This window comes from Puma concolor, chromosome E1 (assembly GCF_028749965.1).
Source record: "Puma concolor isolate L17-30 chromosome E1, mPumCon1.1.hap2, whole genome shotgun sequence".
NCBI classification, from domain to species: Eukaryota; Metazoa; Chordata; class Mammalia; order Carnivora; family Felidae; genus Puma; species Puma concolor.
This window is the reverse complement of record NC_141680.1, coordinates 42,893,536-42,920,995: the sequence shown is the minus strand read 5'-3', so window position 1 is coordinate 42,920,995 and position 27,460 is coordinate 42,893,536. Positions and strand designations below refer to the sequence as shown.

Sequence of the window (27,460 nt, the reverse complement as noted above, 5' to 3'; positions counted from 1 at the left end):
GTACAGTTTTTCTTTTATTGCTTTTTAGAAATCAGTGCATTTTTCAAATATAATGCTGGACTGTTTTTCCCTCAATCTCGATCATGGAAGGAAGGTGAAAGATACCTTCTTAGATTTAATGATGGTTTTTCCATATTTGCTTCGTCTCTCTATTTGTATATGCATATCTTTTGCTGAGCAATTTGAAAATAAGTTGCAGACATTGAGATACTTGTTTGCTAAGTATTTCAGCATGCACTTCCTAAAAATACAGACATTCTCTTATATAACCACATTATTACACCTAAAAAAAATTCAGAGAATTTAATAATATCATCTGTCAGTTCCATATTTAAATTTTTTCAGCTGTACCAAGAGTAGCTGGGTTTGGTTTTTGTTTTTTTTTTTTTTAACCAAGGTCATCCAGTCATACATCATATTTGATTATTATGTCTTTTCAGTCTCCTTTAATGTCAAGTAATCACACCATTTTTTTTTTCCTTTTTGAAAAATCCAGGCTCATTGTCTAGTAGGATACTGTCCCAAATTCTGAATTTGTGGTTTTCTTCTGGTGTTACTGAACTTGTTTTTGTATCCTCTATTTCCCATGAACTAGAATTAGCTCTGGAGCCTTAGTTATATTTATGTTAAATCTTTTGATCACGAATACATTGTAAGTGATGCTGTGTACGTCACATTGTAGGATGAGCACATTGAGTTAATTTTAAAACTTCACATTCAGTTAATTTTAAAACTTCACTTTTGGAATTTCCTTTAGGGCCTACAGGATATTAGTCTGAATATCCTTAGTAATGGCAAATCTTTATCCTTTGCACGTAGATTTAGTTTTCAGAAACAGCTAGAAGTGTTTGGGAACCAGGTCTGGTGAGAAGTAGATGATCAAGTTGTGTGATAGTTATTGGGTCTTTTTTTTTTTTTTTAAATAAAGCATAGCTATAAAATAATGAAGCAGTATTCTTCCAAGTCTAATAAACTGATTTGGGAGAAGTAAGTAGTGATATTGGACAAATTTAGGGACTACATATTTTATTATTGAAACAGAAGCAGTGCAAGTAGAATGAAAAAAACAGTGTGGCCAGGGGATGGGGAGCCCTCATTCTGTACCCATTCTGGAACAGTTAGCTACATATGCTCAAGCAGGTCCCTTCCTCTCTGAACCTCATTTCCTCTTCCACAGGAGAATGTGTTCTCAAATTCCAAATAGCTAACATGCAAATGAGTTTTAGACCCAACTCACTGGAAAGTTGAAGATGCACAGATTATATCTGTTTTAATATTACTTTACAAGGCAGCTCTTCTGTGAAGAGGTATAAATTTGTAAGTTTTAGAATGCTGGTTAAGCAGCTTTTACATAGTCACACTTACATAGCACAGAGCAAAACATAGACAGTGTCATTGCATGTAAGCACAGGCGTTGAAGAAGGGGGTTTGTAATGATGGGATCAATATGGCGACCCTGGGCCTGTTCCTGTCTCCCACCTGTAACGTGTACATTGCAGGAAGGAGCGAAGGAGTACGCCATGCTCCACAACCCTCGCTCTAAGTGCTCCGGGCGTCGCCGACGAAGGCACCACATGGTCAGTGCTTCCTGCTCCAACACTTCAGCCTCTGCTGTGGCTGAGACTAAAGAAGGGGACAGTGACAGGGATACAGGCAATGACTGGGCCTCCAGTTCTTCAGGTACACTGAACAGAAAGCGATCCTTTCTTCCTATGCAAGGCCTCTGGGAAACGCAGGATCACTGCCTAACACTTAACGTTACTACTTTTTTAACATGGTTAGTTCTTCCTTTTTTTTTTTTTTTTTAAAGTTTATTTATTTATTTTGAGAGAGAGGTGGGGAGGGGCAGAGAGAGAGAGAGAGAGAGAGAGAGAGAAAGAGAGAATCCCAAACAGGCTCCATGCTCTCAGTGCAGAGCCTGATGCAGGGCTTGAACTCTTGCACCATGAGATAATGACCTGAACCGAAATTAAGGGTCGGGCACTTAACCAGTTGAGCCACCCAGGCACCCCTAAAGATGGTTAGTCCTTTCTATGGCTTCGCCTGTTGGCAGTAGAGACAGGGAATATTTTGATTCCTAACTATTCTGCCATTTAAAGCAGAATGATGTACTTCGGAGTATATGGCAAATGACTGATGACAACTGCATTCTCTCTCCTCCTGTTGCTCGCATCTCCTCCTCTCTTAGAGGCCAACTCTCGCTGCCAGACCCCCACAAAGCAGAAGGCTAGTCCGGCCCCCCCTCAGCTCTGTGTAGTGGAAGCACCCTCGGAGCCTGTGGAATGGACTGGGGCTGAGGAATCTCTCTTTCGAGTGTTTCATGGCACCTACTTCAACAACTTCTGTTCCATAGCCAGACTTCTGGGAACTAAGACATGCAAGCAGGTACTCTTGGAGAGGAGCTGGGACAGGCAGGGCCCTCCTTTCATCCACTGCTCTGTCAGCCCTTTTGCCATCTTGTGTGGCCTGTCTCAAAAGGAGCTGTCTTAGGCTCAGTCCCTCATGAGCAGGTGCTTCTGAGCCACGAGGCGGGTTCCCCAAACATGGGACTGTTTCTGCAGACTGTTTCTGCAGATCCCAGGCCTAGCCGTGCTTGGGGAATCTGGTCTCCTCCTTGCCGAATTGTCATTTCTGTCTCTAGCCACTATCTGACTCTTCTGGGTGTTTCTGCCCTCTCTTAGCTTTTTGTTGTTGTTGTTGTTGTTGTTGTTGTTTGTTTCTGGTTCCTGCCTTTCTTTCTAAATGTATACCCCTTTCCTAAAGGGACCCCCAGGTCTTTCTGGGGATCTTCTCATCTGGCCTGCTCCTGCTTCTGTAGCTGCCGCGGTCACCCCCTCTGTCAGTCTCCTCGGTTGCTTTCTTCTCCAGATGTTCTATCGCTAGCTTTTCTAATTGCCACCCCCAGTAGCTGGGCCTGGACCTCACCCTTCTCACTCATGCCGTTACTAGAATCACAATTTGATAGCAGCCACTGATGCTTGGAGGCCGTGGGACCTGATGTCCCAATCAGTCTCCGCCTGACTGCAGTGACAAGACAGACTAAAGAACAGGGTTCAAGGAGCAGTTGGGTGTTAGGGCCGATCCAATAAGAAAGGAATGCTCGAGCTGAGCCATGCTGCTTAGCAGCCTGACTTCAGGAGGAGTCTCTGTGGCCTCTTCTTCATGATGCCTCTACTTAGAACATGCACTAGAACCATGAATGGAAGTGCCCTTTCACTTGGAGCTCATTGCCTATTTCCTTGAGGCAAAGGTTCTTAACCTGAAAATCTACAGAATTGTGGGCAAAACAATTTTGCCTGTATTTTCCTGAGAAGAAGATTTGTAGTTTTCATGGAATCTCAAGAGGGCCTATAGCCAAAAAGGAGAGAAAAAAAAAAAAAAAAAGCCAAAAACGAACGCTATAAGGGAAGAAGCATGTTGGAAGGGAACCAGTCTTCCAGAAATGCTGGCCTATGAAAATAGACAAGGGTCTGGCCTCTTCATACCAACAGAGGGAGCTAGCGCTTAGCCAAGGGGTACCACTCCTGTCCTGTCTTACACTCGGTTATACAAGGGACCCAAAGTTGCCCTTCCTCAGAAGAGACAGATAATGTTGGTAAGAATCATTCCATTCAGGGCTTGGTAGGTAAAGGTGTAGATAAAAGCTACTGACCAGGAGAGCTGTAACTGTGCTCAGTATTTCTCTTTTCTAGAGTCAGGATAAATAGTTAAGAATTGATGTCAGGATGCCAGGGCCAGTGATCTGATATCTCAGTCCCACTCTGTGCCCCTCCCCCCGCCCCCCATTGAAGAGATGCTCAGTCAGCCGCCCTTGAGCTCTCCAGAATGCTCCCAAGCCCAGCGCCTGGCTGGCTCACTTATCTGACCACCTGGCTCAAGGAGTGACAAGTCCTGTTGGATTTCTCTTCCAGGTCTTTCAGTTTGCAGTCAAAGAATCACTTATCCTGAAGCTGCCAACAGATGAGCTCATGAACCCGTCGCAGAAGAAGAAAAGAAAGCACAGGCAAGGGTTGGACAAAGGACTTTCTGTTCCCTGTGCTCTGACCTCCCCTTGGACTTCCCAACTGCCTCCCTCTTGAGTTTAGCATTGCACAACTGAGGGCCAGCCTTCTCAGTGCTCCCTGTGGGTCTGTGACTTGGACCAGCCCTTCCTTCTCCCATCCCTAGATGCTGTGGACTGGGAGATAACCGTCTGCCGTCCCTTTAAGCTCCTGGCCAGTAGGGTGAGAGCTGGCCTCATGGCTCCACCCTGAGGCCATTTCTCCTCATTGGGTGGTTGGTGACCACTGTTCTCACTTCTCAACTCTGACCAGAGTTTTTCCTTTTGGCTCTTGTATTGTTTTTTCTAAGTTGCACAATAACACCGTCTTTTAGCTAGCCTTTGCTAAGGGTTGGAAGGGTTTTTTTTTTAATTCAACATTCTGCCTGCCTCGGTTCCCTAATGACTATCACCTACTCAAGGAAGGAACTGACACCAATTCTAGATATAGAAGGAAGTCCCTGTGGCTTCTGCCTCTCGGTTTGTTCAGTCAGCAGATTCCTGAAAAGTTCCCACCTCCCCATCCTGCAATTCTTCCACATCTCCACCTCCCCAAAGAGAAGGAGGGAGGGAGGGGGGAGAGGGAGAAACAATAGCGTCATAATAGACACAGAGGGTTGGGTTTTGTGTTTGTTTTTTATACATCTTTGTTTGTTTTATATTTAAATCTTGAAGCATAGACCAGCTGGACTCCAGATGAACTCCGGCTTCCATCTAGCAGGATAGGGGCCTCTGGTGGAAGGATTCGGGGAGGATACTCCCTGGTGATCAAACCACAGTCCCTCAAAGCAGGCCATGTTGTTATTTACCCAAATGTGCAGAGCCATGACCCAGGCCCATCCGCCTCTCTTTTCCAGGTTGTGGGCTGCACACTGCAGGAAAATTCAGCTGAAGAAAGGTAAGTTGCACCAGGGTGCTCTTCGGCAGTTCAGCGTGAGGTCTCACCCCTGTGGTCACCCGCCCGCCCCACCTACAGCCGCTCTTGTTGACCCTGTACTGCTTCCGCAGATGGCAGATTTCTCTGCAGCAGCTGAGAACAGCTCAGCTTCTCACTGCAGCTGAGCGCACCTCTTAGGAGGTAGAGCTAGGAGCCTTGTGGTCTCTGACTTTCATAGCGCGCCATCTGCCAGGTTCCAGACTTCGTTTAGTGTTTGGAATGGACTGCCCTATAGTCCCAGACCATTTCCACACTCTCCCCACAAGGCAAATCACCCCGTTGTAGCTGACAAACAACCATCATCTCTGATGGCTTCTCACTTCAGGTGCTAAAACGTGTGTCCAAGATCATGACTGGGACAGCCTCCTCCAGTCGAGACGATCGGGCAGGTGGGAGGGAGGGCGGTAAGGGGCCCCGGGCACAGCAGTGTCCTGGTCTACTCTTTTCTCTCCTAGATAACTCTTCCACTCAAGTGTATAACTACCAGCCCTGCGACCATCCAGACCGCCCCTGTGACAGCACCTGCCCCTGCATCATGACACAGAATTTCTGTGAGAAGTTCTGCCAGTGCAACCCGGACTGTAAGTTTCCACTGTTTTCCCCTGTGGTCCTCTCGAAACAGCCAGCCACTGTGCACCCCAGGTTTCCCTCCCCGCCCATGCCCCTTGCTGCCCCTGGGCCTTCTGATGTCCTCTTTGCCGTGTTCTAAGCATTCTGCAGAGGAAACAAGATCCTTAAGATCTGGAAAAGTCATTGTTTTAAAAACCCATAGGTGTTTGATTCTAAAAGCAACAACTATACAGAAATCAGAAACATTCCCATCTTTACCTTCCAGAGAAGAATTAAGAAACGTGGGAATTTTTTCCCTTAAGGTGCTGTCACAGACCTCCTTTTTTAAGTGTTGTTTTACAACATGTACAGGTTACAACACTGCGTATGCCCATTTTAGTTTAGTATCCGGAGTTTTACTATCAGGTCAGTCTGGATGTCAGCAGAAGTAAGATAAAGGCTAACGGCTAAACATGCTTCTCTTTGACTTCTTATCACACTGTGCCCTTCCCCACTCAAGGCTGAGAAGTTCAATAGCAGCCTCCAGAGCCTGCAGAACTAGATGCCCAGGCAGTTGTGCTGGAAATACCTCCTAACCCATAGCAGATATCAATCTTAGCCACAGAAGAGAGGTGCTTGTGCTGGGGAGGGCAGTGGGTGGAGGAGGGTGGCATAGAACGGATGCATTCTGTTCTCAAAATGATTCTTGTTTTGATGGTGATGATTTACCAGTGAAAAGCACTGATTTCATTTTCTCTGGGCCCCTAACCACCTCCCTTCCAAATTACACCACCAAGAGGAAGGAAGAGCACTGTTGAGGAATCTCTAGGAAACACATCTCCATAGTCAAACTTGCTTTTTTTTGACTCCCAGGCATGAATGTTGGGAGGCACTCCATTTTCTCAGGAAAGAGAACAAACAAACAAACAAAAAATTGACTATACGAAGCAAGGGAGCTTCTCTCCTACTTGCCAGATCTCCTTGAACACATCACATGTACTTCTTTGCTGACCCCTGAGTCAGACCTGAGCGCCAGCTTAGTCTGCTACTTTTCCTAACCCACCCCTCCCTCCGCCCCTCTCCTCCTCCCCAGGTCAGAATCGTTTCCCTGGCTGTCGCTGTAAGACCCAGTGTAATACCAAGCAGTGTCCCTGCTACCTGGCAGTGCGAGAGTGCGACCCCGACCTGTGCCTCACCTGCGGGGCCTCGGAGCACTGGGACTGCAAGGTGGTTTCCTGCAAAAACTGCAGCATCCAGCGAGGCCTCAAGAAGGTGAGGGCTTTTCTTAGGACTGCGAGCCAGATGGTGGAGGGGAAAAGACTGAGTATTCCCCAGCAGCCTCTTTCCATTGGTCCCTTAGGGGGTTTCTACATGAAAGGGCTTGGTAAATCCTAAAGGACACACACGTACTGAGATAAAGAAAGTTTGCTGTCCCGGTGAGGAGTTAGGAAAATGACCCCTGACCTGGCCAGACTAAGAGGAGCAGAGAGGATGGACGCATCATTGATGTTGTCTGTTTATACTTGACCCGTAGCAGTGACTCCCTAGCGACTCAGGTCTAGGAGGTCCCCGGGCCTAGAGGAGGAGGTGTCATGTTTCCTTTCCTCACCTCCCTTTGCTGTTTTGCCTCTCCCCAGAACAGAATGGCTTAGACCTTTTTCTGTTTTCAGATCCTCTTAACAGTTGCTAGTTCTTTCCACCCTGCCCACCCCCTGCACACGTGCACATCCAGTACACACACCGCCCACTCACACATGCCCTGTAGTCTGAGGTTTGACTCCCTCTTCCCCAGCACCTGCTGCTGGCCCCCTCAGATGTGGCCGGATGGGGCACCTTCATTAAGGAGTCTGTGCAAAAGAACGAATTCATTTCTGAATACTGTGGTGAGGTGAGTGCTATCGGTTTGGACCACATTCCTTTCTGGGGAGATACTGATGAGAAACCCTGATTTTCTGTGGGCCAGACTTCTGTGACTTACTCTCTAAATAACTCAGCTGAGTTCCCGTGTGGCTTCTTGGGGGATCCCACAGAAGTGTTTGCAATCCTGAGATAAACCACTCTTCTTAAAGTCTTTGCCAATTCAGGCCACACAAAGGGGTGGGCGGGGAATGCTCTTCAGTCTTAATACTGGTCAGCCTGGAGGGGCTTAGATAGGATACAGTAACTTGAGCTCTGTCTCCTGTGACTCTCATCCTGATACTCAGCAAGCATGTGTGTGTGACAGTGCCCCCTCCCAGTCCTTTCTGAGGGCAGGGTACCATGCCCTGAGCAGACAGCCTTATCCTCCGATTGTTCCTTATCTGTCTTTGCAGCTTATCTCTCAAGACGAGGCTGATCGACGGGGGAAGGTCTATGACAAATACATGTCCAGCTTCCTCTTCAACCTCAACAATGGTAAGGAGTCTCTTTCTCTTGCCCCATGGTGGTCTCAGGCATGTCTCTCTACCGGATTGCCCTTGCTGTAGTCCACGTTCAGATCAGCTGTGATTTCTCCAGCAGATGCGCAGAGGAAGGTGGGGACGTTGAACCTCAAGACACCACGAGCCACAGTTCACTTGCTTTGGGAGAACCTGCGTTTCTGGGTTGTGTTTATAATCGGAGCACTGAGCACTTACACCTGAGAAATCTCCCTACCCAGTAGATGGGAAGAGGGGATCTGTAATTCCAGCAAAATGGGGGGACCCAAAGGGAACGCGCCCACATGAGGCTGCATTCTCATGCTGCATGCTGCTGGACTTCAAAGTCCCCCACTGGATTATTTCTGTTACTATTTAATTGATTTTAAGACCAGGTTCGAGAAGCTGTGGATTTGCCTGATGAACCCATGATCTTTCTTTACGTTATATAGATTTTGTAGTAGATGCTACCCGGAAAGGAAACAAAATTCGATTTGCAAACCATTCAGTGAACCCCAACTGTTATGCCAAAGGTGAGTTCCCAGTGACCTGGGAGGTAGGGTGGATGATGGATGCTTTATTTACTATTGTTTCTATCCATTATGTGTCTTTTTCCATTGCCGAGTTATTTTTTGTCCAAAGACAACCATGCTTAATGTCTGGTATCGTTCTGCGTCTCCGTCTCTATTTTGTTAATTGGCTCTCTCACTGAATACATGATAAAGATTTTCCCACAAACAAGAATCTTTTAAAGATAGGTCTTTTCCCACATCACCAGCCCGAATAACAGATCTAAAAGCAGAGAGGCAACTGTCTTTACTGACTGCTTTTAAACTCCACTTTATTTATGTTTTCGCTGGGAACTGGGAGAAAATCAGCCCAGAACCTGCCGATTATTGGCTTGGAGCTGACTAGGAACCTAGCCTTGGCTTTGTCCTGTTTGCAGTGGTCATGGTGAACGGGGATCATCGCATTGGAATCTTTGCTAAAAGGGCAATTCAAGCTGGTGAAGAGCTCTTCTTTGATTACAGGTGAGGCAGCCAGAAATGATCCTTGGGAGGTAGCTCCAAAGGCAGAATGGTGGCTGTTAGAATTGATTTGGGGGCATAAAGTGGGCGATACAGATGAAGGAGAGGGTCTTGTGGTGGTCAAGTCTTTCCCTCTGTTCTGCTCCCTGGTGCCTTGCCCCAGAAGCGGGAGCACTGTAAACTGCTCTGAGAGATGGGGAAGCAAAATAGAGGGGATTCTGTCTGTTCAGTCACAGAAGCCTTGACAGTAATCTCATTCCTCCTCCTGTCCCGGGACAGGTACAGCCAAGCTGATGCCCTCAAGTACGTGGGGATCGAGCGGGAGACTGATGTCCTTTAGCCCTCCTGGGCCCCACGCCAGCGCTTATGGTAGCAGCATTGTCTTTGCTCTCATGCACACAGCACCGCTGCTCGACTTTCCTGCACTACGTGTCTCCCACACCGAGAAACCCCCCACCCACTCCCTGCGCAGCGAGGCCTCCGCTGTGTCCAGTGGGGACAGACTGTCTCAGTGAGAGAGGAGACAGAGGCAGCTAGGGCTGGGCTCCCCAGGAGAGAGCTGTAGAAGCGGGAGACCACGTCTCAGGCCTTGGAGGAAGAGAGCACAGGCTGGGGATGGGTGGCTCAGCGTGGTTTCTTGTCCGTTCCGTAGGTCTTGGGCCTCAGCAGTCAACCTGGGCAGTTCCTAACAAGCATTGGCCTGTAATTCTAACTTTCCAAGTCAGGGGTCCTTGTCTAATTGGGTCGCCAGCCTATGTCTCTGTGGTAGGTCGTAGGACCGGAGAGGATGGGCTAAGTGAAGTTTGGTACCTGGAGCTTACGAGTGGCCTGGGTTAAAGGCAAGCCTGGTGGGTGGCACAGACTGAATTCAGAGGGGAGACGGGTCACCTTACTACCTCTTCCCTCCTGGCGGGGTTCACATTGAAGGAGTGTGGGTTCTGACTATAGAAATTCAATGCCGGGAGAAGGAAAGCTAAGTGCCGTTCTTCCGTGGACAGAGAGCGAGAGCCATCCTGATGACAGCAGTTCAGCTGCTAAGCTTGGGGCCCAACAGGCTTTCAGAAACTTTCTCTGTACTCTGGAGATGGATGGATAAGTTTTCAGATTCCTGAAAGCAGGTGCCAGCGCCCTATCAGCTCCTTCCAAAGCTCGGGCTTGGCGACCGCAGGCAGGCATCGTGCTGCTACTGAAGACGCACAGGAGGTATGCCGGGCCAGGCCGGGCGTGCGCGCTCCGGTCCTGGGTATGGAGGCCGTCTTCAGGCCTTGCATTCCCTTTAGAGGCCAAGCCCATGGGGCCTCTGTTGCTTATCTCTTCCGGGTAGATGGGCGAAAGCCTGGACTAGAGAGGGGGAAGGTTGTCAAGGTGATTTACTTTCCTGTCTGTAGCACCTGCTGTTGGAGAGGGTGAGTTGACAGCATGTGTTTGGAGATGGGTGAGGGGCTCCCAAGTTGCACGTGTTCAGGATGGCACCACGCTTGCAAGTGCACACTGGCGGAGGGTATTTGAAGTGTTGAGAAGAAGCAGGCCAACCTCCTGTGCCACTGCATGGTGCCGTTCTCTCTGGGATTCTTGAAGAGCAAAGCACTTTATTTCTTTGAGAAGGTCTGTAGCTGAGGTGGAGTTTGAACTAAAGTCTCTGGGATCCCTGCCCAAATCCCATTCCTAAGGGAAAGGGAAGGAGAGGGGGTTGGAAGATTCCCCTCCAGTTCTGTCTCAGCTCCTGGTGGAGGCAGGAGGAGCTTCCTTGACACACAGGAAGTGAATGAGGATGGGGCCAGCTCTAGGAGCCAGCCCTGTGTCTGTGGCTGGCGTGCTGAGCTGACAAGGAATAAGGAGCATTGTGCTGGGTAAAAAGGACGTGGCAGTGACAGGCTGGCCTAGGGAATATCAGCATAGGGAGCAGGCTTCTCTTTTCTCTAGGGAATCCAAGCCTTTCTTCCTCAGTCTGTACTGACCACTCCCTTCCTCCATCCCTACTGGCTGTCCCACGAAGCAAGGAGTGGGGTTCCCTCTGGCCAAACCGTCGCCTGGGGATTTGGGTGGGACGTGCACACACACACACTCACATCTCCACGCGCCACACTTGTGAGCACTCATGCACTCAGCACTGAGCACACACCCAGCCAGCTCCTGACAGAAGCCTCTTCCCACCTGACCGGCCAGCCCCGCCACCATTCCGAAATCTGCATCTGCTGTGGTTTGTATCCGTTGTGTACCGGGGATGCCCTCTAGCCCGATTGGGCTCTGAAGTACTCGTAAATTATAGGGGAAAATCAGAGACAAATGAAGAAGCAGGAGTTAGGTCTGTCTGAAAATGGGGCTGGCTGTGAGGAAATCATGGGGAAAAAATTACATCCAGCCACTGAGAGGCTAGATTGACCCCACTCTTCCCTCAGCATGCGGAACCCTGTCCTTCCCAGTTTCAGACCACTGATACTCCTGTTCTGCCAGCATTCCTATTTTCCCTGCTGTCCCCCACGTTTAATGACAGGTCTCAACCCCTCCCCCCAGACATGGTTGATGGATGGAGCAAGGTGGTGGGGACTTGGGGTGGGGGAGGCTGGTATATGTGCGGCTTTATCGCCAGTGAATTTCACGCACTTTAAAGTCCTGTGGCTTGTGACCTCTTATCTGAATAAAGTGATAGAGTCCATTTTGGCAAGTTTTGCCTTGTGTACTTTGGGGCTGGAAGGATCCAGGGATGGCAGCACAGGGGCAGCTGGGGCTAAAGCGTTAACATTCAGATCCCCTCCTGTCCACTGAGATCTGGGGTTGGGGGGCAGGTGGTGAGGAAGGTTGGCAAGAGCTGGTCAGGCCCCGGGCAGGCGATGCAAGGATTCAGAGGATTCCCGGTGGAAATTTCTGAGCCCTCCAGTTAGTTCCCTGAAAGTCATCCCACTTACCCCCAGCCACGACGCCAGCTACCACGCACAGACTGGGGCTCTGCCACTCTGCTTTATTAGAACGGTTCTGGTTCTGCGAGCACGGCTTCAGAGTGGAGGCTGGGTCAGGCTGGCCGAGTGGCCAGCCGACCTCACGAGACTTCCAACACGGGAAAAGCAAGAACTACAGACCGTGGCACAGCACAGGACAGGACAGTCGATCAATTTTTTTCTTTTATATATAAACTGATAATTAAAAAATTAGAGTAGTATATAGAGTTTCTCTAGAGAGAGACTTTGCAACAAAAAAGATATATAAAGAACATGACCTCCTGGGCAAACGAAGCAGCATCTCTGAGCGGAGGAAAGAGGGCTCCTCATGCACTGGAGAGGGGGCCAAGCCTTTGGACAGGCACCAAGGCTATTGCATATCTTGGAAGAGGGAGGAACAATAGAGGGCAGGCTAATGCACTGGCATCTGCATTATTCTCTCTACATTGCAAGTTGTTTTTATGGCTTTGGCTAAAGCATGTGAAGCAGCGGAGGTACTAAGGTGCTAAAACCGAGGCCTCTCGGTCTCCGTAAAAAACAAAAAAGAGAGGATGGGGGACAGCAATGAAGCCCTCCCTAACCCCCAACTGAGTGGAAGCAGATGGAAGGCATTCTGCAGGGCAGGGGGGAGGCTAGGGGATGTAATTTAGCAGCCTCCTCCCCCCATGCCCTGTGCATCCCTGCAATCCCACACATCTGTCCCTGCTGAGATTGAATACTTGAAGGGAAGCAGTTAATCTCTCTTGCACTCTGTCATTAATCCCTGGCAGCAGCTGGGACAGGGATGGCAGGGAGGGCCTGTCTCAACCCCATGGAGCTTCTCCTTTGGGGCAGGCAAACAACCAGGAGCCTGGGGAAGCGGGAACCGGGAGGGCATTGATTTAGGCAGTGAGGCTCGGCCACTCTCTTTGGTCCCATCTGTAGCTCTGCCCACCAAACTTGGCAGGAGGGGCATCCTCTGGATGAGCAGAACCTGCTAAGAGGAGCCAAATGTCCCTGACAGGGTGGGGAGAGGCAGGAATTGGGGAACTCAGAGGAAATGGACGTGGTCCCTAAAGCCCTTTTCCTGATTCATTCAGACCTGGACTCCTCCAGGATCTGGGGGAGGTTTTGGTCCCGGGAGCCAGGGGCTGGGGCTGGGGCTGGGGCTGGGGCTGGGGCTGGGGTGGAAGCCGGTGTAGGGGCTGGGGCCTGGGCAGAGCCTGAAGTAGGTAGGGGAGGTTTGCTGCCAGGGTGGTAATCATGGGTGGCCTTGGGCTCATTGGTGTGGTAGGAGCCCTTGTAGCGATGATTTTGCAGATAGAAGAGCACCAACATCCCCACCAGCCCCAGCAGCAGGAAGGCCACCAAAACTGAAAAAGGAAAAAGGAAGAGTTCAGGGCAGGTCTGAATGTATGTATGCTTGGGCCAAAAGAATACGCGTGTGACTGGCTGCCGTTCGATCGTGTCAGGCCATTCCCAAGCGCCTGGCGGGTCTGAATTCCTGTTACCCATTTCTCACCTCTCTACGTGTTACTGCACCCCCCTTTCCTCATCCCTTAGCCATAGCCCCCTTTTAATATTTCATTTCAACGAAAAGTCTGTAGCGTCCTCAAACATTTAAAAATCTCCAGCTTGGGGGCGCCTGAGCGTCGGGCTTCGGCTTAGGTCATGATCTCAGGGTTTGTGAGTTCAAGCCCCACATCGGGCTAGCCACTGTCAACGCGGAGCCCGCTTCGGATCCTCTGTCCCCCCCCCCCCCGCCTCTCCCCCACTCGTGCTCACTCGCTCTCAAAAATAAATGAACATTAAAAAAATAATAAAAATCTCCAACTCAATGCCATACTACCGTCAGCACAGCCCGGCTCATCCTTGTTTGCACCACCCCGCACTGAGTGCCTTCGCCACCCCTCAGCCCTGGGGATACGGGGAAGGGAATGCTGACCGAGGGTAGAATTAGGAGGTCAGGGTAGTGATCACGCTACTCACAGCCTAAAAGTATGGCAACCCATCCCTCGTCGTGGTAGTACGGGAAGTCTGGAGAGGAGAGAGCGCCGGTTAGGAGAAACCCCCTCCTTGTAAAGAATCGTTTCCCTTCCCTGCCGTCCCTCACTGCCCTCCCTCCTCCATGTGCCCTGGACGTACCCGGGGGCAGATACCAGGGGTCCAGCTCAGGCGGCACCTCTGAGAAAAGACGGGGCATGGCTCCGCAGTTAGATTCCGACAGGTCTCCCTGAACTCGGAGGGCCTCAGCTAGCTCGGCGGTCATGGGTCGAGGGGTTCGGAAGTGGGTCTTGAGAGGGGCCACGTTGTTGAATCGAACACCAGACAGGCAGCCCGAGAAACCCGGTGTGTTGTAGCGCTGGATCTCCGGGTCAATTACTCCCGTCTCTGAGGGAGAGGCCGGCCCAGAAGGAGAGGGGCTGGGACCACCCATAGCCTGGCCCCTCTCACCCATCTCGCCGTCTGCAGGGTTCCTGCGCCTTGTTATCGCCGCCTTCCCAGCCCTTCCCAGGTCCCTCGCTCTCTAGGCTCCGGGGGCCTCACCCGTAACTCCTTAGCCCAAACATGATGGCACCCACGCCTCACCCATCACACGCCCTAGATACAAGGCCTTGGGTGAGTCCAGCTGGCTGTCCACCAACAGTGAGAACTTCTGTTCCGTCAGTGGGAAGTAGTCCACCTGAGGGGGAGGGAGAGGAGCTGAGGGAGGGAGAACCAGAGGCCGATGAGGCCGAGACCACGCAGGAAGTCCTGTTCTGTCCACACTGGTGGTGAGTCCCGGCCTAGTCCTGGCTGGACAACCCCTGGGTCCGGATGAAGGATTTCATATTAAAAACCCAACGGCCTCGTTCTGAGCCGTCTTTGAAGCTACCAGTGGCTTGACTTTGTGGAAAACCCCTTTACTTTCTGAGCCCATTTACTGATTTATAAAGCAGACGTGGTAAGAACTCCTGCCCACCTGAACCACCTCCCGGAGTTGTGAGGGTTGCATGAGGTAATACCCATGAGAATCCTCTGTACATTGCGATGTGCTCTACTCATGCTAACTCTTTGACATTTTCCTGGGCACCATCACGAGGTTATGATCTGAGTCGGCTCACCTCCCTCGTCCACCTCCCTCCACACGCACCTGGATGAAGAGGTTGCGGTAGACCCGGGTGATGTTGACGCTGTGTGGCTGGCCATCTGTGACCGGCTTCGTGGTCAGCTGGTACACGTAGGGGCTGGTGCCCAGCTGATACCGCAGCTGCAGGGTCCCTGTGGGATGGGGAGGACAAAGGGAGTCTCCTCTTGGCTCCCACAGCCCCCGTCTTTTTTTTTAAATTATTTAAATGTTTATTTATTTTTAATTTTTTTATGTTCAGAAACAGAGCAGGAGTGGGGGAGGGGCAGAGAGCGAGGGAGACACAGAATCGGAAGCAGGCTCCAGGCGCCGAGCTATCAGCACAGAGCCCGACATGGGGCTCGAACCCACCAACCATGCGATCATGACCTGAACCGAAGTCGGATGCTTAACCGACTGAGCCACCCAGGCGCCCCAATGTTTGTTTATTTTTGAGAGAGAGAGAGAGAGAGAGACAGAGCATGTGCACGAGAGGGGCAGAGAGAAAGGGAGACACAGAATCAGAAGCAGGCTTTAGGCTCTGAGCTGTCAGCACAGAGCCCGACCCCGGGATCAAACTCACGAACCATGAGATGGTGACCTGCGCCAAAGTCTGATGCTTAACAGACTGGGCCACCCAGGTGCCCCAGCCCCCATCTTCTGAGAATGCTTGGGTCCTTCTACTAGCGAACCAACAGTCGTGAAAGTGAAGGGCGCCCTGCACGCAGAGGGAGCCGAGGGGCAGCCTATGCGAGCTTACCATCTTCCTTGATGAGCACGGCCATGTAGTCCCGCACAAAGGAGCTGACATAGAGCAGGACCGCAGGGGCGGAGTCAGTGCTGAAGCTGAAGGACACCTCCTCACCGGTGACATTGTAGACAGGCCCACGGTAACCGGGCACGGGCCGGCCGGGCCGGGGGTAGTCCGGCAGACGGTAGCCAGGGCCATGGTAGCCAGGCACGTAGCCAGGGGTGTCATAGCCGGGGATGTAGCCAGGCTCGTAGCCGGGCACCGGCCGGCTGAGCATGTGGGAGAACTCCCGGGCGGCCGAGCGCAGCGCTGACTGGAGGTTGTAGCGCATCCAGGTGCCGGGCTCAAAGAAACCTCCGATATCTGAAGGCGGAGGGTTATGAGGTCAGGGATTCAGACACTACGCCATCTGCACACCCACCCTGGAACTTGCCCTCGAACCACAGCACACTGTCAGAACTTCACTCTTCTGTCCCGTTGAGCCTCTATGTCACAGAAGGGAAATCTCAAAACTGTGAGAAATGGGAAAGATCATCTAACGCAACCCCTGCATTTTACAGATGGGGAAACTGAGGCACAGGAATGGCTAGTGACTTCTGTAAGGGCAAGCAGTCTATGGAGAGCCAAGATTAGAATCAAGGTATCATGGGGCGCCTGGGTGGCTCGGTAGGTTAAACGTCCAACTTTGGCTCAGGTCATGATCTCACAGTTTGTGCATTCGAGCCCCACATCAGGCTCTGTGCTGACAGCTCAGAGCTGTGCTGACAGCTCAGAGCCTGGAGCCTGCTTCGGATTCTGTGTCTCCCTTTCTCTCTGCCCCTCCCCTGCTCACATTCTGTCCCTCTCAAAAATAAACAAACATAAAAAAAAAAAGAAAAAAAAAAGAATCGAGGTATCATGACCCCATCTGGTACACTCGCCACCACTCACACTTACTTTTTTTTTTTTTTTAAGTTTATTTATTTAAGTAATCGCTACACCCAGCGTGAGGCTCAAACTCACAACCCCAAGATCAAGAGTCGAATGCTCTTCCACCTGAGCCAGCCAGGCAGCCCACTACTCACACTTCCAAACTGAGACCAAAGGTCCTCAGCTGATTGGAGTTCCTGTGTCTTCCTGCACCACCAGACATCTCTCACCGTTAACCTACCTGTGCGTGCATCCTCCTAGACCAGCCTTAGGAAGGATGCAGTCTGGGTGTATGTGCAGAATCTTGCTATGGTGAATGTCAAGGCTTGCCTTAACCAAGAGCCAGGCTGTAGACATGTTTTAGGAGCACAGGAAATGGCCAAGGAGGGCATCGCGCAGCCTGAGGTGACTATGCTTGCAAGAGGGGTAACCTGCGGTAACTTAGTGACAGTGGGAAGATGGGGAAGTTATTTGCTTGTTGCTTTTAAGTTCTTTTAGTACCAGCTAGCTGAACCATCCCTTCTTGGCCCCACTTTATGACTTGGAGTCATCCAGGATCTTCAGCTGCCTGACGCCCCGGATGAGAGCTCAGGAACCCAGGGACAACTCTAGTTTTCCCTGTCGCTGACTCTGCTCTCTCCGTCCTTCCCTGCCCTCCCTACGTCCCATTGTGCCCTGTGGCTCCCTAGTCTCGCACAAGCAGCCGCACTGACCGTGGTTGCAGTATGGCCCGTCAAAAGCCGTGAGATCACAGTCACACGTGTAGTAGCTGTAACGCTCCACACAGCGGCCTCCGTGGAAACAGGGGAACCGGGGGTGGGCGCAATGGCCTGTGCAGTTGGGTGAGGTACCCTCCGAGGCGTTGGCACGGCCTTCCAGGTTTAGAGTCACTCCATTCAGACGCATAGCCCTCAAGCAACCCACGAAGGGGCGCCTCTTAAGCTCTGCAGATCCTGAGAAGGGTGGGCAGGTCAAAAAAAGGGTGTCAAGCCAGAGACAGGGATAAGTACTGGGGTCTGGAAGGGAGCCAAGGGGAATGTAATAATAGGATAAAATCCATGGCCTAGAGAGGAAAGGTGAGCCTTTGGGTCACGCTGCAGCAGAGGGGATCAGGATCTAAGACATGGGGCTCCTGGAAACAAGGAGAACGGTTGGGAGGGGGTGGGAAGGTAAAGGAAGCTTCAGACCCGCCTCGGGGCTGCTTCTTACCAACATAAAGGGGCTGGTCGTACTCCAGCCAGATGTAGGTCTGCAGGGGCATAGGCCGCAGCACCCAAGGCCGGTGATCAACACGGAGCCGGGCCTGCTTCACATTGATCTCCGCCCGGACCAGGTGCCACTCATCGTCATTGAATTCAAAGTCATCGGAGTGTACGGTCAGGTTCTCATCCCCGTTGCCCACGTCAAAGGCGAAGACCACATCCCGGGACGCTGGACAATGCAGTGGGGTGGGGAGAAAGGACTCAGACCTCACAGATCCCTTACCCCAGACCACCTCTCTTCACTCTCTGGAGCTCCTTGAATGTCCCTCCAATTTGTCTACGGCCCGGGACAAAACCCATAAACTCCTTGAAACCTTACACCCCTGGTTTCTGAGTTCCTTACACCCCCATTTCTGAGGTTAGAAGCATAGCTAGTCATGTCGGAAACCCCTCAGGAGTCCAGCTGACTTATTCACAAGGGCCCTAAGGCCCCGAGAGGTGAAGACAGTGCCTAAGTTCACAAAGCCAGCTACCAAAACAGAGCTTGGTCTGGGCCCTACAGTTATCTAAAGCCCTTTCCATGCTGCCTTTCGAGGGGCATCTGCCCTTGTCCCTTCCCCCAGCCTCTGCCTACCCCATATCCCCCCCCGAGACCTTCATCTAGCCCACATCCCTCCTGATGTCTGCCTGCTCACTGTTGAGTTCCACCCGCACGTAAGGTCGGCGCCACTGGCAGTAAGGGCCCCCCATGTTCTCTAGGAAGACTCCTGAGGGAGCCGAGGTCCTGAAGTAGAAGGAGACATCAAGGCTGTGGTTGGCACGGATGGGGGGAAAGCGCAGAGCAGCCCCAGTGTGGAAGGAGATGGTGTTCCAGGAATTTCCTATAAAACCAGAAGGAGGAAGGCTGGATCAGGGAGGTTGGAGAGTGGAGCAGGGAGCCTTGGGTGGTGTGGGAGAAGGTAGGGCAAAAGGGGACAGCTAGGGGTGTCCAAGGTGGGGGCGGGGGGGAGAAACAGGTATAGCGAAAGAGAATAAGGTACAGGGGAACCACACAGACGGGGGTCATATCACAGCAGGAGCTGGGTGTCTGGCAGTATGTCCTAGAGACCCACAGTGGGCCAGGTGTCCTAAATTTTGGAAACCGGAGAGCCAAGCCCGGGAGGGCACACAAAAGGGGTCTGCCACTCACGATCGCCGTAGCAGCGCAGAGGCCTCAGGAAGAACTGGGCCTCAGAATTGGAGCGGTTCGTATCCCCCACCACCACCTGAGTGACGGGCAAATGGTCCACAAAGGTCAGCAGTCCCTTGTCGGTTCTCCTGTGGGGGCAGGATGCAGTGGTTCAGCCCCTGCTGCTCCGCTGCCCCTGGAATCCTGAATGCCCTGTCCCTTCGCCCCTCACCACTGGGGCTGGTCAGCATCACAGTTACAGTGCAGAGCGGGGTCCACACAGCTCCGGTCCAGACCGCAGGCACAGCGCTGGATCCCAGGCTGTGAGCCTCCCCAGTAGAAGTGCTGCTCCTCATTTCGGCCAATCCAAAAGCTGTAGGGGTAGCCTCCTGGGGAAGACGTGCAGGCAGTTTCCAGGCCCCATCCCTCCATTAGCCCCTGGGTTCCTCTCTCGCCTTTCCAAGCAGCCCCGATCCTCGCTTGAATGTTCGAGGGCTCTAGCTGAAACTTCTGGTTCTCTCCTCCCAAGTCCCCATGGGTCGCTCCCCCAGCTCTGCACCTCACCCTCGGTGACCCTGGCCCTCACCAGCAGTGTTGAGCAGCCGGGAATTGTAGCAGGAGAACTCGATCCACTGTTCACAGTGCTGGGAAGCATTGGCCAGGGCACTGACTTCCTCCCAGGATGCGTTCCAGTACTGGATGGCCCCCAGGAATGGCCGCTCCATGCTAGAACCTGTCACCCGAGTTGTCCACAGCCTGTCATGCCGCACAACTGTCCATGCCCGGTTCTCTGGGGGAGGGGAATGGACAGAGCTTTGGCTCAAGATGGGCATTCTCTACCCATCTCCCTACCTCCACCACTGCTGCTGCTAGTCAGAGCCAATAAATGTGACCAGCAGCTCCGTTCCAGCCCACTGTCGGCTGGAGATGTGACAGCCGGACAGCTGGAATGGATCAGGAAGCTGGAATTTATCAGCAAGGCTAGATTACAAATTCCTGAGTGTCCCCTTTCCCCTCTGCCATCCTTTACCCCTACCACAGTTTGATCTTGCTGGCCCCTGTCCCCCCTTCAACCCCCTGTTTTCCCCACACCCCCACACAGCCTTGTCAGCTGCCCCTTCACCACTCATCAGAGCCACTTACCTCGGATATCACAGTACACTACAAATGGCTTCAGGGGACCACTGCCATCAGGATCAATGGTGAAGTTTCCAGAAGTTTTCCCACTGAGCCGATAAGCCTCACAAGATTCCTTATACAGAGCTGGTAGGTCGGGGGGTGGGCAAAGGGCATTTATGGGGTCAGAGGGCTAGGAGTGCCAGTCCTACCGTCTCCAGCAGCCTCATGATCCCCAGCAACCTCTTGGCCTCCCCTGCCCCTGAGTCTCTCCCATCCCCCGCTGCGCTTACGTTGGTGGCAGGTCTCCCCCTTGTAGCCTGTCAGTTCACAATAGCAGATGAAGTCATCCCAGGACTGGTAGCAGCGTCCGTCATGCTCACACATGTTAGGGCTACACCTAGGGAAGAGGGCCAGCACCAAGGGCAGGCGCCTTACTGTGAGTGTGAGAATGGGGTCTGATCCCTACAAGCTTCACTCCAGGCTCCTGAGAGCACCAGAACCAGCCTCGTAGAAGCCTAAGTGCTGGTGCATGAGTCCTTGGGGCTCAAGGACTCTTCACCCTCTACTGGCCCCCTCTCCCACCACCCCCCTCCAGAAGAAAACCCCCTAGGGCCAAGAACAGATGCTTCATTTCCATTCTGAGCTTGTGTCACTTTAATGGAAGGATTAGGTAAAGGAGGACAAGAGGTTAAGATAACAAGTCAAGGAGGAATCATCTCCAGGTGGGAGACTGAGGACCTGGGACCAGGAGAAGGGAGATTATTGAGAATGGCCACTCCCATGGGGAGACTACAGAAGGGGGCTTTGCAGGGGTCACCTCTTGTAGGGAGAGGGGCTTCTGGATACCTATCAGTGATGCCACATGTGTCAAAGAGGACCTCAGCATAGTATCCAAGCCGCCGGCCCTCCACCAGAGTCAGGTTGACCAGTTGACCATCCACCTTGAGCAGCTCCATGCAGCCATGGAACGCCGTCTGGTTGGAGTGGCATCCCGATCGACTGGCTGGTTTGGGACAACCTGGAGCAACCACCCCTGTGAGGCCCTCCCCAGGGGAGACCCCAGAGACCCTCCCCCAGGGAGATGCCAAGGGAAAGCCAGACATGAAGGAAGGAAGGGGGCCAATAGACAATGGCAATGGCCTTCCAGTCTCCAAGGCACCAGAGGGAAAAAGAGGGATTTATCCCCACAAAACGCTCCATGTAGCCCCATCTGAGGGGACTTTGGTGGGGCCTTCCCACCCAGAGATAGGAGTCTGGCCAGGTTGGCTCCCACTTACCCCCAAAGAAGTATGAGGTGCCAGTCCGGATCAGCAGCGGGTATGAGACCCTGACCTCTGCCCCCTCCACATCATCAATGCTGATGACTGCATGGTTCTCCTGTGCTGCAAAGTTCACCTCGTGCCAAAAGCCATCATTCAGGCGGTACCCTGGATGGGAGAAGAGGATGGTGTGGCTGAGGGAAGCTCCAAACTCTGAGAGAAGTGTCTTTAGTGGGGAAGCAACAACCCCACTCTGTGCCTATGTGCCCTCCATTATTAACACTTATCACACTGAGTGTGACATTTTTGAATGTCTGTCTTCACTAACCCTAGCAGCTGATGCAGTCTGTAAAGTTGTAAATGAATTAACAAACAACTCCCAAGCCTCCCCTGGAACTAGAGGGTACCAGGACTCTCAGCTTTCCTGCTTCTCCCAGCACCCTTAGCTCCTCAGATCTGACTCCCTGCCACCATCCACTCCCACCTTCTCCCAGGGCCCAGGGTCCTCCTGCTCTGCTCCCTTCCCTCCCTCACCCCTCTCCAAGAGGCAAAGTCCTCCCTGCAGGCCCACACTCGCCCCTCCTCTGGCCTCCTGGCGCCTCCCCCCACCCTCTGCCCCTCACCAGCGGCAAACTGAAGCTTCTTTCGGCCAGTCTGCGCGATGGACACGTTGACCTGCCCTTCACTGAGCAGGAGCTCCACGTGGCCCAGCCCGTCCCCCAGGCGGGAGAAAAGTAGCAGCCCTGTGAGATCCCAGGTGCGGAAGCGAAAGGAGACTGCCAAGCGGCCACGGCGCGGGAAGCCAGGCACTTGCACGAAGTTGTGAGGCCCTCCGAAGTTGATGGGGTGAGGAACCGGGTCCAGGCAACGGAAGGCCACCTTACCCTGAGGGCGAAAGTAAGGATCCATCAGCACCGGAGAGAATGGAAGACATCTGCCTCTGCTGGGATTCAATTTTCATACTGGTCTAAGACCCTTCTGAGGCACTCCCTCGCAGTGTGTGGGGGAAGGGAGGGGGTAAGACCTCACCCCCCACAAACATATCCAGCTGTGGCGGGGGGCGGAGTTTCCAACCAAGTCTGCCCTCAAGGCTCTCCATTGGCTAACGCTGATCTACGCCGTCTCCAGGGGACCACCTCCTTCCCTTCCTTCCAGCTTGGAGAGGCAATTTCCTGCTGGCTTCCAGGCAGCGACATTAGAATGCCCGCTGCAGAGTTGGGGTGTGGGGTCACACCAAAACAGTCCTGGGTTCAAGTCCCTACTCAACCACTGCACAACTGTGTGATCTCTGGCCAAGCCACTCCGGTCTCTGCACTTGTTTTTCCTCAAGCATTAATTGAGGATGTGGTTGGGCCAGACCACAGCTTCATAACTGGGGGTTAGGGAGGGGTGGCCTTTCACCTCCTGTGAGTCGGTGATGCCCCCACTTGAGGATGTGGCAGGGGAGAGAGGGATCCTCGGCTTTTATCTGATTCTCAAGATCTCTTCCTGCTCCACCTCTTTGCTTTCCAAGCAGCTTTGATGTCCCGTCCTCCCTGATCCCCCCTGCCCACTGGCCTCAAAGGTGATCCTCGAATGGCGCCGCACGGCCAGGTCTGCGATGTTGACTCGGTTGAAGATTATGTTTTCTATGCAGCCGCGGAAATTATGACGATAGGCAAGGTTCTTCTGCGCAGCGCCCACTAGACCCCCGATGAACATCTGCGGGGCAGGGTGGGGGTGGCGAGGCTCCCTGGGTGTGTGAGCCTGTGCCCAGGCTCTTCCGCCCCACACTTTCTCAGGCTCTGGGCCTGGCTTTATAGAAGACTGGAAATATCCATTTCCCCAGTATCATCAGTATTAAAGCTGGAAGTTCGCTGGGCTTCCCCAGACTTGGGTTCTAGCCCTGACTCTGCCACAAATTGGCTGCGTGCCCTTGAGTAAGTCAATTAACCTGTCTGGGATTCTTTATCTGCAGATCCAAACCACGGTCTTTACCAACTCCACAGAGTTAAGCAATCCAATGGGGCAATTTTCTCATCTTGCCTGATCCCCCAAACCCAGATTTTCAATTCCCATGTCAGTAGTTCTGGGGTTGTGCCCAGGAAATCTGCCTGTTAACGGCAACAACAGTGACAAAAACCTAGGCCTACGGGCCGCAGGTCTGCCAAGAGCTGCTAGGATATTCAAGAACCAGAAAGCAAGGTCCTACCTCTGGTGGAGAAAAGTCCTGTCCCCCCACTGACCCACCCAGCACCCCACTCAACTGAATGAACCACTCTGCTCACCTCGTTGTCCAGGTTCAGTCTCTCAAAGTCTCCATTGAGCACAAATCGCTGCACGTAGCCATCCAGGGTGAGATTTGCTTCTCGGCCAAATCGGTCCACACGAACGTAATGCCAGTGTTGATCATTGAGGACGCCACCAGCACTCACTGTGGTGTGACCGGGCCTTGGCTGGATAGGGCTGCTGCCTGGGGGGCAGGGGTGGGGGAGGGTGGGAGAGCAGGGTCAGACCTACAACCTGGAGAACCCCCAGGTGGAGATGTTTAGCCCCCAGGTGAAGCAGCAGCCAGGAGCACAGAGAGTTTGCACAGGGCCCAGGGCAGCCAGGGAGGGTGGGCATATAGAGACTGGACTTTAGCTTGGGATGGAGTGGTGGCCATTGGCGAATATGTGACTTAGGGTAAGTCATTTAACTTCTCTGAGCCTTTGTTTTCCAATCAGTAAAACTTGGGGCATGATCGCTGCTTCTCCCTCATCATATGGATGTTATAAAGGCTAATGAGATACAAAATAACAACTCTTTGGGTTTATATATATATGTACTTGTAGTATATATAAGGTTTCTACAATGAAGAAACTGGGTAAGTGCCTTGTTCAAGGTCGCCCCACGGGTAATGGAGCTGAGACTGGAATCCAGATCTCCTGACTCGGAGTCCAGTGTTTTGCTAGCGCCAAATTCTACACGAAGAAGGCGGGTTGATCCAAACAGTAAGGAAAGGCCAGATCGGGAGTGGGCGCGGCTTCGCGTAGGCGGTGCAGCGAGGGGCGTGGCAGCAGAGCCTCCGGGGTCGCACCCCGGGTGGCTGAACTCACCCAGGCTCATGTGCAGCAGCAAGTGCGCCCCCTGCAGCTCCAATGTCACGTAGTCGCCCTGGACGCCCTCCGCGTGCAGCAGGAGCCCGTCCTTCTCTTCCGTCTTGAAGCTGAAGGCGAACACATCCCAAAGGCTCCGGCTGACCCCTCGCGGGAAGCGGTATGAGATGGCATCGTCGCCGTCGAAATAGAGCACGTCGGACTCTGCGCAAAGGACAGTAGGTGGGCCGAGGACCGGGAAGACTCTCCCAGGAGCTCCGCCACGGCCTCCGCATCCTTACTGTAAGGGCAGCCGTAGAGGCCGAGCCTCAGGCCGATCTTGCCGCGCGGGTTCCAAGCCAGTGGCACGATGCGGATGTAGCGCGCGGTGAAGTGATAGTGCAGGTCGTGGCGCACTACCGCGGACTCGTTCACGTTACCGAAAAAGGTCTGAGGGAGAAGGCGAGAGGAGAGACCAGGTCCCCACTTTCTACTTCGTTTCTCCACAGCCTCCCAGCCCACAGCTGCCACACCCAGCCAATCTAGACTTCCAGAAAGCAAACTCTCCTTGATTTCCTCGGCCCTCATGGCTTTAGGAAAACAGGTGCCTTAGCGTAAAATGTCCTCTCCCACCATCCTATTATTTCCTCGGAGCCCAACTCAGACGTCACCTCCTTCAAGAAGCTCTCCCAGATTTTACCCTAAAGTATGTTAAACCCTGTCATCTGAGAATGTCTCGCACACATGGCGAACTGACCGTCCCTATGAACTGAACCCCCTGATTGGAAGTCACTGCTCCTCATCTGTGTCCACACCACCTCCTCCTCCACTTCCCCCAAGCTAGTGCCCAGCCCAGGTTGCAGAGTTGAGGAGGTTCTCCAAGTGTGTGCACGGGGGGCCTGGAATACCGCGTTGTGCCCTTGCTGGTAGAACGGCGTCCAGCTATCCACTCGGTCCCCGTAGAGCAGCATGTAACGCGTGACCCAGTCCCACGAGTTAAATGAGCCCTGGGTGGCCACAGCTCGGATCCGGTGCTTCTTCATTAAGTCGATCTGGAGCCAAGGATTCGGGTCCCCAATTCGGGGAGACCATCCGCTTATGCCTATAGAAGAGGCAAGGGCTTTCACCCCCGGCTCTCCCTTCATCCCTAGCCCTCCAGAGTCCCCCACCACGCCTTGGGGCGGAGCCTCACTCACCGTGCAGCCGGGCAAATCGAGGCGCAGTGAAGAGCCCGTAGTAGGAGGAGGCGCCCAAGGAGCGTGCGTACAGAGGCCCGACCAGCTCCTCGTCACAGCCGTCTGGGTTGGGGGAACGGACATTTTGATCAGGGCGACCCCTCCCAGGTCCTTCCAAAGGCCGCGCACACAGAGCAACTGGAGTTCCTCCTTCTCTGTCCCCCAGCGGCCAGCCCAGCCCTAACTTAAGCCATCTACCCAATCTGGGCTGCAGCAACAGCTGCACACTCCGGGAGGCTGCCTTCTCCTCCTGGGGGGTTCACTAAGCCAGACCTTCCCTAGCTCTGTGACTGCTCTGGTACCAGCCCAGGCTTAGTACTCTCCCAAACACAACCCCAAGCCTCAGCATCTTATAGAACCTGAGTCAGCCCAAGGCACCAATCCAGCCCCAGCCTTATCATCAATCCCACTCATCAGCACCCCCAACCCTCACCAACCCCAATCCAGGCCTTGGTCCCAACCCCAGCCAGTCCTACCAGCAACACCAGCTCCATGTCCAACCTCAGCATCAATCAGGGTCACCAACTCCCGCTTGGATCTCAGCCTCAAAATCCACCCCAGCCCCAAACCCTAGCCCTTGGGCCAGCTCCAAGCCCAGCCTCAGCCCCTAACAAAACCTTAACCCTGGCCGGGTCACCAGTACCACCCTTATCTCCAACCCTCAAACCCAGGACCACCTTCCGCTTGGATACCAGTCCCAAATCCCCACCCCGGGCCGACTCGAGCCTCGGCCCCTCCGAGCCCAGCACCACCCCGGGAGCGCGCGCCAGCCTCGGAGCTGCATTGCGGAGCGCGGGGGAGAGGCAGGAAAGGATGGGAATGAGCGAGCGCGCGCCGGCCGGGAAGGGACCCGCGACCACCTAGCCGCAATGCGGCTAGACCCGCCCTGCAGGCTTTGGACTCCCCGGCCCAACCCTGCTTGCACCTGCGCCCGGCACTCACAGTAGCCCCAGCCCTGGGTTCCTGAGACCGCGGCAAGCAGGATGCAGAAGAGCCGGAGACACATGGTGCAGGGCTGATGGGTCTCGGCGGCCGCCTCCCAGTGCCCGGTTCCGGGTAGGGCTCCAGTTCCAGCTTGGGCTCCCCAATCTCCTTCTGGGGTTCGCAGCGGATCGCCGTCTCTTCTCCTAACCCACTCCTCGTTCTGTCCTCTCTCTCCCCCAACCCTTCTCCCTTCTCTCTGTCGTTCCTGGTTCTCCGCTGGTCTCTCTCTCCTTCCCACCCTCTCTCCTCTCACCTCCCCCCTTCCCCAGCCTCTCTCTCCCGGCACGCGCCGCTTTCCCGGACCCCGCGCAAGCGCGCGCCTCAGCCCTGCTGCGAAAGGGCGGGGGTAGAGAGCCTCCAGACGCTGGGAAATACCCTGAATAACCCGAGGCTGGCAGGGACTGTGGCCGCAGAGATGGGGGAAGGAAGGCAAGGGCCAGCCGAGAGGTCCTCAAAAATCCCAGAAAAGCGGGGGGGGGGGGGGGGGGGGGGCTACCTGGAGATGGGGAGATAAGTAAGTAAAAGAATCTAACATTTTCTGAAGGCAAATTGTGCCCCCAAACACCCGTGCTAGGCACTCTCATTACCCTGTCAACTCAGCATTTTTACCTTACTCCACTTTACAGATGAAAAGCCTGAGGCTCAAAGAGGTAAACATACTCAAGATCACACAAGTAGCTAGCAAATGATATTCCAAAAACCCCTTCTTTTTCTACTGGCAGGGTAAAAAAGAAAAAAAAAAATAGAGGGTGGAATGGGAAAGTTAGGTAAAAAGGGCTCACAGACCCTATCCCCACCGCCCTCTTG

General features: G+C 53.2%; 2 protein-coding genes across 5 annotated transcripts in view; one reads left to right on the top strand and one right to left on the bottom strand.

Annotated features, from left to right (window-relative positions):
- EZH1 (enhancer of zeste 1 polycomb repressive complex 2 subunit) overlaps positions 1–11,605 on the top strand; it is a 29,494-nt gene extending 17,889 nt beyond the window's left edge. For all 3 annotated transcript variants that reach the window (XM_086687374.1, XM_086687372.1, XM_086687373.1), the window contains exons 11-21: positions 1,500–1,680; positions 2,189–2,385; positions 3,912–4,003; positions 4,897–4,937; positions 5,432–5,557; positions 6,619–6,797; positions 7,318–7,413; positions 7,838–7,919; positions 8,374–8,454; positions 8,868–8,952; positions 9,229–11,605. In XM_086687374.1, the coding sequence (XP_086543500.1) occupies positions 1,500–1,680; positions 2,189–2,385; positions 3,912–4,003; positions 4,897–4,937; positions 5,432–5,557; positions 6,619–6,797; positions 7,318–7,413; positions 7,838–7,919; positions 8,374–8,454; positions 8,868–8,952; positions 9,229–9,289 (1,221 nt within the window). In that variant the 3' untranslated portion in view covers positions 9,290–11,605. The remainder of the gene's footprint in view (positions 1–1,499; positions 1,681–2,188; positions 2,386–3,911; positions 4,004–4,896; positions 4,938–5,431; positions 5,558–6,618; positions 6,798–7,317; positions 7,414–7,837; positions 7,920–8,373; positions 8,455–8,867; positions 8,953–9,228) is intronic.
- Positions 11,606–11,888: 283 nt separating this feature from the next.
- CNTNAP1 (contactin associated protein 1) lies at positions 11,889–26,946 on the bottom strand. Of its 2 annotated transcripts, none has more exons than XM_025917541.2 (24): positions 26,612–26,946; positions 25,631–25,732; positions 25,343–25,536; positions 24,737–24,884; positions 24,456–24,659; positions 23,646–23,830; positions 22,936–23,079; positions 22,002–22,263; positions 21,397–21,546; positions 20,966–21,137; positions 20,410–20,516; positions 20,144–20,263; positions 19,587–19,790; positions 19,233–19,389; positions 19,022–19,149; positions 18,528–18,713; positions 17,840–18,061; positions 17,344–17,583; positions 15,731–16,084; positions 14,998–15,125; positions 14,454–14,547; positions 14,010–14,255; positions 13,854–13,901; positions 11,889–13,237 (listed from the first exon to the last, which is right to left on the bottom strand). In XM_025917541.2, exons 1-24 carry the CDS (start codon positions 26,673–26,675, stop codon positions 12,957–12,959), a joined length of 4,140 nt encoding a protein of 1,379 aa, XP_025773326.2. In that variant the 5' UTR covers positions 26,676–26,946; the 3' UTR covers positions 11,889–12,956. The 2 variants fall into 2 exon arrangements, with proteins under 2 accessions (XP_025773326.2, XP_086543493.1); XM_086687367.1 differs by lacking the exon at positions 26,612–26,946 and adding an exon at positions 26,146–26,270.
- Between the last annotated feature and the right edge of the window lie 514 nt (positions 26,947–27,460).

What these genes read in the sequence shown, in the direction of transcription:
- CNTNAP1 (XM_025917541.2), bottom strand. Translation starts at nt 26,675, where the DNA reads ATGTGTCTCCGGCTCTTCTGCATCCTGCTTGCCGCGGTCTCAGGAACC. An exon ending in GCTGCTGCACATGAGCCTGG is followed by an intron (nt 23,831 to 24,455) that starts GTGAGTTCAGCC and finishes CCTGCCCCCCAG; the next exon opens with GCAGCAGCCCTATCCAGCCA. An exon ending in ATTCGAGGATCACCTTTGAG is followed by an intron (nt 22,264 to 22,935) that starts GCCAGTGGGCAG and finishes TTTCGCCCTCAG; the next exon opens with GGTAAGGTGGCCTTCCGTTG.